The sequence below is a fragment of the Rhopalosiphum maidis genome, chromosome 4 (genome assembly GCF_003676215.2).
Source record: "Rhopalosiphum maidis isolate BTI-1 chromosome 4, ASM367621v3, whole genome shotgun sequence".
In the NCBI taxonomy this organism is placed as follows: domain Eukaryota; kingdom Metazoa; phylum Arthropoda; class Insecta; order Hemiptera; family Aphididae; genus Rhopalosiphum; species Rhopalosiphum maidis.
The window spans coordinates 8,219,289-8,229,805 of record NC_040880.1 but is presented as its reverse complement, the minus strand read 5'-3'; the positions used below and the strand labels follow the sequence as shown (position 1 = coordinate 8,229,805).

Below are 10,517 nucleotides of genomic sequence, written 5' to 3'. Positions count from 1 at the left end.
TGTATGACCCGCTTCTAAAAACGTGCAGATATAAAGGGTACCTAGGTAGTATTGGAAGCGGAATTCAATTTTTGTATTCTTGACTTTTTAATTTGTCTAGATCTTCTGGATATAACAAGTCTTGATAATAATTAAGACTAAGATTTATATACATTGAAATATGCACTAAAAATGAGTTTGGTATTACAACTGTTTAGTCACAAATAGTTAAAAATATCTTTTTCTATCGGTCTATCAAATGTAATATATTAGAAAACTCTTTAATATACTACCGAAGTTTTACATTAACATTTAATACTTTGTATTTTTTTCGTTTTAAATGACAAAAGTCAAAATCAATACAATTCACTAATAACATGTTCAAGTACCTATGCGACGCATTCACATACCTACATAAACGACGATGATTTTTTTAAAGTCAAAACTCATGCCAATTTTACTGTATAAATATTGACGATATTGTAGTTGTAAAATAATATTAAATACTAAATAGTAAATAGAATTTACTGTTTCGATTTGTAAATAACAGGAAGAGTACCAACCCACCTCCAAGTTACAATTTACAGGAGTACCTACCTGTAACTATAAGGTTTATGAGGACTCCTATATTTGTTTGTATACCGCGGTAGCTCCAACTTTGTCAATTTTGGGTTCAAAATACATGTTGGTAGATCAAAATTGCTTGAAAAAATTTCTTAATTCGAAAATGATATTAAAAATAGCGGTTGCCATTTAAAAAAATGAAGTTGTGTTGCGCATGAGCTAAATTCATGAGTTGAAAAAATTGTAAGTCATAGGAATTTATGATCCATTAGTCTAATTTAACACAAACAGGTTTAAAAGATATTTAAAGGGTATCTAATGAGTGATAGTGTACCGTGTTTTCTGAGACACACGGTATTCTATAACGATTGGTGACAATATATAAATTAAATGTACTAATGTACCCACTAACACTACTATCAGTACTATCCTTACTACCTACATGTATAATAAATTAAATAAACGGGTATTTTTTTTAATAGATAATATTATTATTTTTTTCATCGCCAACAGTGATGGCACTGCATGTTGCCACTGTTTAAAACATAGGTAAGTACCACAAAACGTGCATTTTATTTATGTACAGTTGAAATGTGCTATAATAATATGCAAAATAAAATAACCACTATTTGCTTCAACGTGACGTGATATTTAGACATGGGTAATAAACAAAAGCAGAATAATTCAGAAGTCGTAAAAACAAAACACGCTAATGTCGCTAATGCATAAATCTTAGCTCTAAATGCTCTAATAATAATCAACTGAACCTACATCGATATTAATATTATTATTTGCGTTCATAAAATTACTTTATCTGTTACCTTTTACCCAATAAATTAATAATAATCATCTAAATTCTTATCTAAACTATAATAAATTATAGTACCTAAATTGTACCTATTTATACAACACTTAAATACTTCCTCCATACCCCATTCATCACGTTTCAACTGTTAGAACAATGATTTATCTAATTATCTCACAGTCTCGCGTCACTGTTTTCTGTACCTACGTGGGGTGTGATGCAAACATTTTTTTGCCAATAACTAATTGTTAAACAGCTGATTTAAAAATGCTGATGCAAGTATTGAAATCAAAATCCTTTGACAAGTGACAACTGACGAGTAGTTTCTAAAACTAGTGGCCGATTTATCCCATTTCATGTAATACAAATAGATATTATAAAATATAAATATTTATGAGCATTGAACATTTGACCCCACTAAATAATAATACAGTTACAGTGCATACTACATAAACATGATATAGTTTAAGAAGATAACATTTTCAAACATTTGTCATTCAAAAATACAATAATGAACTGAGACTTGAACGAGTATGAAAAATTAAAAAGTAAAAATATTACTCAAAACATGAAGCTACATAAAGTAAGTAGACCTATACTATATTTCAGTATTCAATATGGTAATAATATAAAATTATATATTAAATGGAAATTGTTATTGGCGGGTGTCAAGTAGTAGCAGATTATCTTTTATAAGTATGTTACTGTTAAATTATGTTAATTTGATCAAATATTATTAAAATTAAGAAAACATATAATCTGCATCACATAAATAAAGTGACAATAATGAATAAGAAGTATTATTCAAAATTATTTAGAGGTAAAAAAATTTCTTGTTGAATTACTATACTTACAAATTATACAAACATAAAAAAAAAAAAAAAAAAAAACGGAAATAGAAATAGAAATAAATATATTTATCATTGTGTTGGTCAACATTTAAAATATAAGATGTAAATATTATATTTATTTTAAAAAATTAATTTGCACAACTAATATTCCATCGGTTTATTATTTACAAGATCCAGGTAAAAACAAAATGGGAACATAATTGACTAAAAAAAAAAAACATACAACGGTTTTATATTATATGAGTAAAAATACATTCAGACATTATTCATACATACATTCATAAAAAAAGAGAAATGGTTCCATACAAAAAAAATTATCAATAAAATATTATGAAACCAATAAAAATATTGGATCAGACACATTAATAACATGGCTCTTGTTTATACAATTTTAAAATTTTCATAGATTTCATATATGGTTAATTTTATACTTGGACTATTTACAAAATAATTGAACAATATAAACAATAGGTTTGATACAAGGTGATTTTGTACAATATTTGTACAAACACAAACGCATTGTTACAAATGTTTACTCCAAAACGTAATAATAATAATAATAATAATAATAATAATAATAATAACTAATAATAATTGAAAGTTAAAATATAAAAAAAAATAATAATAAAGTTGAGTCCGGCACAATGACTGAGTAGTAATGATGAGTTAATAAAGTGTACATGTACAGACTTGTCGGAATATTATGTTTTTTTTCTTCAAAATATCCTTTTCTTGGATATAATATCATACACAACACATTGACTGTAGAAAGCAATTACTACACGTGTTGTGCCATTCATATGCTATGCATTTAACTAGTTTTAAAATAACAATGATGTTGATACGGCACAACAGCTAAATAATTCACGTAGTATGTATGCTAACGTGTTGGAATGCATCGATTGATAACCAACAACCTTGATAGCTATAAAGATCTGTCCAAGTAAACATGTAACACGTTTAATGTGCGAGTACAAAACGTCTGCACAGACATCCCTGGTGCAATTATATATAATAATAATGTTGACAGTTTCACGCCACTAAAAAACCAATAGAATGCGCGTTTTAGTATACATAAATCATTGGGATCATGATTTCCAATTGTGTGCAGACGTAGGTGTTTGTGATGCAGACCGTGACTGGCCTTGTTGGGGCATCATCTCCATTAAATACTGTCGTTGCAAATCGACTGCCTGCCTTTGTAGTTCAGCAAGGTTTGCGGCTACTGCAGCAGCCGAATTCTTTCCACTAGCTTGTGCCATGGCAAGTTGGTATGGATACAGAAGTGGTGCAAACTGCAACATGGCAGCAGCTGGATGAGGTGATAACCCTCTGAGCATTTGTTGTTGAAGGGCAAGGTGAGCTGCAGCTGCCGCATTAAATTTACCGCCTGTCGGATCCGAAGGATGCATTTTGTGCGGTTGTGGAGGTGTTGGGTTACGTTTTGGTGCAGGCGCTGGCTTGGGCACGGACGGCATTGGTGGATTTATATGAATTGGATGAACTGGTGCTGGGGAAACTGAAGATGGCGGCGATGCTTGAGCCAACCTTTGTTCTATTTCTTGCTCCTGTTGAAGAGCTTTCACAAATGCAGTCTTCAGTCGATTTGTATGTTCTGCTTTGAGAGATTTCTTTACATTGCTGGTGACGCACAATTCACATATTATTTTAGATTCTTTATCTGCAAATGAATAAAACAATTGTATTATTTTTTTTTTAACATACATTTTACACTTAATAAAACACATACTTCTGGAAGGTTTTTCCAATTTCCAAACTGGTGTAAAGTTTGAATCACATTGTGAACACTTATATGGGTCTTTAGGTATACTGGCTTCGATCATTTCACCATTTGTTATGAAATCAACCACATGTTCCAATCCCAGTAAGTAAATAAATTCTGTGTTTGATGGATTTGGAATAAAATGCATTTCAGGTGGTGGAGGTTTGGGTGGTGGAATCTAATTGTTTCAATAAAATACATATTAAAATTCTGCAAGATGAAATTAAAAGTCAAATTAAATTATTTACTTGTAATAATGTTTTCTCCAGTTGTTTTCTAAGGGCCAATTTAGCAGCAGCTTGCCTCTGAGCAGGTGTTTGACCATCATCATTTCTCAAACGTTCCTAGAAATAATTAAAATTATTATAAATATATATATATAAAGTTTTTTTTTTTTTTTTGATGTGTGTACCGATTGGGAAGCATTGGAGGAATGGTGGTCTTTCATTACTCGTTCAAGTGTAATTGAAGGTGATGAATGTGTTGAATGTGTTGAATGTGCAGAATGTGATGATCGACCATTGGATGACCTCGGTAAATTTTGTAGTCCATTAGAAGGAGGTAATCTACTTGAACCCATCAAGGGATTTGAAGACATAGACTGGTGAGATTGATGGGCATTAGATCTTGACGATGATGGCTATAAAATAATTGTTAGTTGAAAAAATGTATTAAAACATCAAATATGTTTAAATTTACCAAGCGATTTAATGGGGGTGGTGGTGGTTTTGCATGATGAGGTACATGAGGCATTGGTGGTTGAGCTGACTTCCCAGTCGGCAATTGGGATGACAACAAATTAGAATGATCTTTAGTATGAGCTGCTTGAGGCGTGATGGTAACACTCTGAGCAATTTGGTTAATTTGTTGAGATTGTTGCAATTTCTTCAACAGCACCAATGTCATTTCTTCTGTTCGAAGATTTTCCTTTAAAACTCTGACAAGTTTTTCTCTTTCACTCACCTCTTCGGGCGGTGTAAAATCCTATAAATTGTTTTAAATTAATATGTTAATAAGAATAAATAATTTTACTAAAATGTTATACCTTAGGGGATGGTGGAAGTTCAAGTGGCATATCATCATCACTTTCCTCTGAAGAATCATTGCCAGTTGTTGTGAAACCATTAACCAAATGTCCATTCATATGGATATGAGCTTCATCTGGCTGATTACATTTTAAAGAAAGAGGTTCATCTCTTAATGATTGATTTGTACGACTGCTAAACATGAAAAATAAAAATAAAAATAGGTAATATAGATAAAAGTTTAGAGTAGTTCTTTAGTTTTATATTTTAATTAAAAGTTTTAAGCAGATAAAAATGAAATTTAAATATATACTGTACTATAAATATTAATATATTATTTAATATAATATTAGAAATAAAGAATGTTCTGGATGTAATGAATACTTGTTAACATCAAATGTATTACATAGATAAATATATCTGAATCATACCATCATATTTTAATTAGAACTTGCAGCTGAATAAAAATTAAGTTATAAAAACTATAAATGATGTATGCAATATCTTATATTACATATATTTACTAATAATAGTAAATATGTACTTAGAAAACAACAGAAATAAATAAAATTGTGTTAATTCATTATTATATACCCCAATATATGGTTATTTTTTTATGTTCCTTTTAATTATATAGGTATTATAACATCTATAATAAATTATCTGTACCTTGTTAGTTTAAAAAAATATAAAATACTACAATTTTTTTTTAATTACCTTGATATACTTAAATCGACGACATCGTCATCAATTTCCATTTGAGAAGCCATTATCTAAAACATTTAATAAAAAAATTAAATTTATTAGTCTAGGTCTTTCTTAATTATAAATTGCATTCATACATAATGAATACATAAAATTTTTTTGCATACATATAAATTATGAACATTGAGTTGATTGAATAGTTGACTATAATACTGATTAAGTACCTATTTCTTTATTATGAGTTATTAATCTAAAACTATTTAATAAAATTAACCTGAACTTATAGGCTTATATATTATATAATACACATACCTAATGTTATTATTAATGAACCAATAATTTCTTAAAATAGGTAGCAACCTACTTCAATAACTAATCGCATATCTACTTTATTCTAATTTTAAGCTAAAAATCAAATTTTTTGTTTGGGAAATTCTGTTAATTAATCCATAGTATTATAGAACTAATAATAGTTAGGTTTATCTATTTCATACTTAAATATATATATTCCTACCATTTTTCAAATTATGAGTTAGACAGTACCTATTAATGAACGCACATATTAATAATTGTATTATGCTTATAGGTCCATGAAAGACAATAATTATTTTGTTCAGCTAGTGATTTAGACAGTAAGTACTGAATAAAAAAAATAGCATGTACAAAAGAAGTAACATGGTTTTATATAGAAGCAATTAAAAATTGTTTTTAGTTTAAGCATATTTACGTGCCAATGACAGTATTTAGTACTGATATATACGATATATACTCCATAATTGTTATTAATTGAATAAGAGTCACAATTAAACTATATTGTTAATCAATAAACAACAATACTTTTTCACAAAGTATAATTAGTTATATCTATTAAAAATATATTAACAAAAACTTAAGTAAAAGAAGCCTAACTGAATTAAATATTTTAATGTTAAGTAAAATGTCTGTGTTGTATGTAAAGAAAAATAAATTTACAGAGTACATATACGATACAAAATCAGTTTAAATATTAAAAATAATAAGTTCCAATGCAAAAACAGTTCAATTTAGAAGTTAATTATCTTTCAAAAGAGTTATATATAATATTAATTTCATATGAAATGCATAGCTGTAAGTTACTAACAATAGGAATTCAGATACCAAAATTATTATTCCTTTGTTCATATCTAACATATATTTTGACAAATACAAAATAATACCTATCCACCATCCTAACTTTTATTGAATAATAAAAAATAAATAGAATAATCACTATCTAACTTACAACTAATAAAGGTAATGTATAAAAGTCCATGTAGCCAAGTACTTATAACAAACTTATTTAAATACCTAATTAATTATAAAAATGGATTTAAAATAATATATACATAAATATACAAGACATAGATTATAAATAATTGAAAATAGATGATATGATACAAATTAAGTTGATTAACTAAAATTTAGTTATATAACTATTTAGTTACTAAATAGTTATATCTAATAGGTAGGTAGCTATTTGACAGATGGGCATACAAAATAGAAGAAACTTAATACAAACAATAAAATATACCCGGAAATAAAGTAATTGCAATTAGGAAAGTATCTTACTAATCACAACATCAACAGAGATTGATAGCTTTTAAGTTAAACTTTTGATAAGAAACATTAGTGCACAATGGGCCTATAACAACTATAAAAACCTTGATTTAATTTTAAGTATATTATCTTCAAAACTATGGATAAAAAAAAAATATAGAATCAAGATTAGTTATAATAGAAAAAAATATAAATACCTTCATTTTTATGACCTATAGTTATTAGACAAAATAATTTTAAATTAAAATTGTTTTACATACTAATTATTCATCAGTTTCTATAGATGCGATTGGTTAACTAATGCCAAGATTTATCATTTAATATTACATTTTACAAGTTTTGATTCAGCGATGGAAGTAGTTATCTCTAATCAAATAGTCATAGACTAATAACTTTCAATATAACATTTGAAACAAACGTTTAAAGCACCAGATGAAATCATTTTAAAATGTCGTTCTTGTCTGTGCAACATGGGTAAACATGGAGACCAATATCTTGTTAGTCTGATCTCTTAGTAATCAGTCTGAAGATTTTGAGTTTTTGACCGTGTATAACTAAAATAGATGGCGACATACCATATGGACGACAGCCGAGAGAGGAGATAATGACTGGCGAAGATGTATGTGTGTGATCGGGAACTTGGAGACAGTCTATGGCCAGTTGGTCAGCTAAAGAAGTGCGAGTAAACCCAGAAGGAAAAAACTTTTGGTCCACGAACGAGCTTGTGTTACATATTATTATCACACGATTCGATTGCAGTCGAAATTATTCGGCGACAGGACCATCGTTTGGGCAAAACGTGCAGTGTGTATAGTGTATTCGTGTCAAGGTGACGGGAAAACGACAAACGCGGCGGCGGCCATGACGCAGGTACAAGACTTTTCGCCGTCAAGTTTTTTTACCACACACGCACGCACGCACGCACACAAACACACACACATAATTACTCTCACACACACACACACACACATACACGCGCGCGCACCGCGAACGAATAATAAATATTGACAAAAACGTAATGAAAATATCTAACGATTTCGGTTTTTGCAGAATACAACGAAAACAATAACAATAATAAGCAATAACAACAATAACAATAACAATAACAACAACGACGACAACATACTTACGCAGTAAGTCGTCGATCGGCGACGGCGGTGGCGGCGGCGATGGAAACAAAAGACGACGACGACGGTGTAATAATAATAAAACAATATTATCCGTAATCCGTTTTTCGGTCCGTTGTGTCCGGCTACGGCGACGGCTGTCGGCTACACGGCAAAATGTGATTCCGACATCACAACAACACTGTAACGACGGATCGTGATAACAGCGGCAGCGGCATCGTCGTCGACAACGTACTCGTTATTATTGTTGCAGTAGCGGCGGCCCGGTGGTCGTCATCGGCCATCGCGCCGTTGTGGCGCGACGACTACGGCACGAGCAACAGCAACGGATCGCGAGCGTCGCGCGGACCGCGAAGCCGAAAAAGCCACGGTCATCCGGACGACGGCGTCCCCTGCCGGGGGGGAGGGGGTCGCGGCGAAACGAAAAACAAGGGATCGGCGGACGGTCGTCCCTCGGTCCTGCGGCGATTTCGTATGGTATTTAATTATCGTTTATTGTTTTGTATATTTCGCGTAAACAGATACGTGACGGCGGCGGTGTCGGACGCCCGCGATTGATCGGCGATCGTCGTTTGAACAACGCTCGCGGTACGGAGCAACAGTGTACGGCGACAGCGGTCGCGCGTTCGACTTTAACACGGCGACGTTTGGCGACGCGAGATCGGACGGCGGAAATATCGGCGGGTCGGCCGAGAGATCGACTTCCCCAACGGTTCGACGGTAAAAAAAAAATTAAAACGTCGAGCCGGAGTCGTAGCACGTCACACACACACACTCGGCGAGCTCGGGTAATCCGGTAATGGCCGGATACGCGAAAATTAACGCGCGCACACACACACAAACGCGGACGTCGGATTCAATATGGCGCGTCGCGCGCGAGTTTGCGTGTGTGTGTGCGTATTATACGCTTATTAATGCGCGAGACCGTCGTGTGTGTGCGCGCGGGTTTGTGTTGGTGTGCGCGCGCGGCGTGCGTGCGTGCGACCGGCGCTGCCCGTGTGTTGTTTTTCCACCGATTCTTCTTCGTTTTCGTACACCGATCGGGCCCCCCATCCCCACCGCCGCCGCCGCCCCTGACTCTATCGTCGCGACCCGGCCGCCGCCGCCGCCGTGTGTATCAATGTCCCGCAGTCGGTCACACTCGTACACTCACACACGCGCAAACACCCATCTCGTCATTACGTACCGCGCGCGCCGCCGTCCCCAAACCGCCGGCGACCACCTCCAACGACGACGCTGCAGCTAACCCACCGTGGCCCGCGAGCTCCGCTGCCAAAGCCACACGCGACCTCCCCCGACCACCCGCCCCGCGACCAGCCGGCGCGCACACCCTTCCTTCACCGTCGTGTCGCGGTCCGTTATTATATTATTATTATTATTACTATTATATACACGTCAATGGTATTACATATTATAATATTATTATGGTATGTACGTGATGTTGTATGTATTATACCCGCTCCCCGGTATACCGCTAATGACGACGACTGCGGTAATGGTTAAACTGACGACGATGGCGACTAGTCCGCGTCGACTAATTCAATCGCCGTCTGCATGCACGATATATGTATCGACGACTACGACAACACTGTCGAGGTCCCGTCGGTGGTGGTTCGTGGTCTCTGCCAAAAATGAATTCCGTTCCGATTTTAATCACTTTTTTAAATATCAAATATTGAGATAACCGTCAAGAATCGTGATGTGTAATCCCGCCATCAATGATCATAATGTAATAGAAAATTAATAAGAAACCTAGGCGATGCATGGCAAATTAATATCCAAATTTTAACTAAAACCATAATTCGTCCGAGACCATAAGGTCTAAACCCGTCTTTCAACGCTACACCGTGCTTTATTTATAACGTATTCTGGTCACAATTTCCATATTAATTTAAAACGAACGTCGCTTCTATACTCGTACCAAAGATCAATAACACGAACAAATATATTATTAGATATGTCAGATGTGCATTCGGTTACGCCGTACGAAACGTTTTCGACAAGCAAAGACGGCGGTGAAAAAATAAACAGTAAAGATTGTAAACTGATGTTAAGGTTCTGGATACTCAAATTCTTGACAATAGTTGGAATTAATTGAAGATA

The 10,517-nt window shown here is 33.5% G+C and overlaps 1 protein-coding gene across 6 annotated transcripts; it reads right to left on the bottom strand.

The window, feature by feature from the left end:
• Window positions 1-2,883: 2,883 nt before the first annotated feature.
• Window positions 2,884-9,319, bottom strand: LOC113561195 (transcriptional repressor p66-alpha). 6 transcript variants are annotated; one of them, XM_026967483.1, is made up of 8 exons: window positions 8,414-9,319; window positions 5,725-5,780; window positions 5,028-5,202; window positions 4,682-4,966; window positions 4,395-4,622; window positions 4,231-4,326; window positions 3,950-4,160; window positions 2,884-3,880 (listed from the first exon to the last, which is right to left on the bottom strand). In XM_026967483.1, exons 2-8 carry the CDS (start codon window positions 5,775-5,777, stop codon window positions 3,288-3,290), a joined length of 1,641 nt encoding a protein of 546 aa, XP_026823284.1. In that variant the 5' UTR covers window positions 5,778-5,780; window positions 8,414-9,319; the 3' UTR covers window positions 2,884-3,287. The 6 variants fall into 6 exon arrangements, with proteins under 6 accessions (XP_026823284.1, XP_026823286.1, XP_026823283.1 ...); XM_026967485.1 differs by having other exon boundaries at window positions 5,028-5,199; XM_026967482.1 differs by having other exon boundaries at window positions 8,418-9,319.
• Between the last annotated feature and the right edge of the window lie 1,198 nt (window positions 9,320-10,517).

Bases quoted from the DNA above. Each gene is read 5' to 3' on its own strand.
- LOC113561195 (XM_026967480.1), bottom strand. The intron at 4,623-4,681 runs GTAAATTTAAAC...ATTATTTTATAG, and splicing joins CACCCCCATTAAATCGCTTG to CCATCATCGTCAAGATCTAA. The intron at 3,881-3,949 runs GTATGTGTTTTA...ATTCATTTGCAG, and splicing joins ATTGGAAAAACCTTCCAGAA to ATAAAGAATCTAAAATAATA.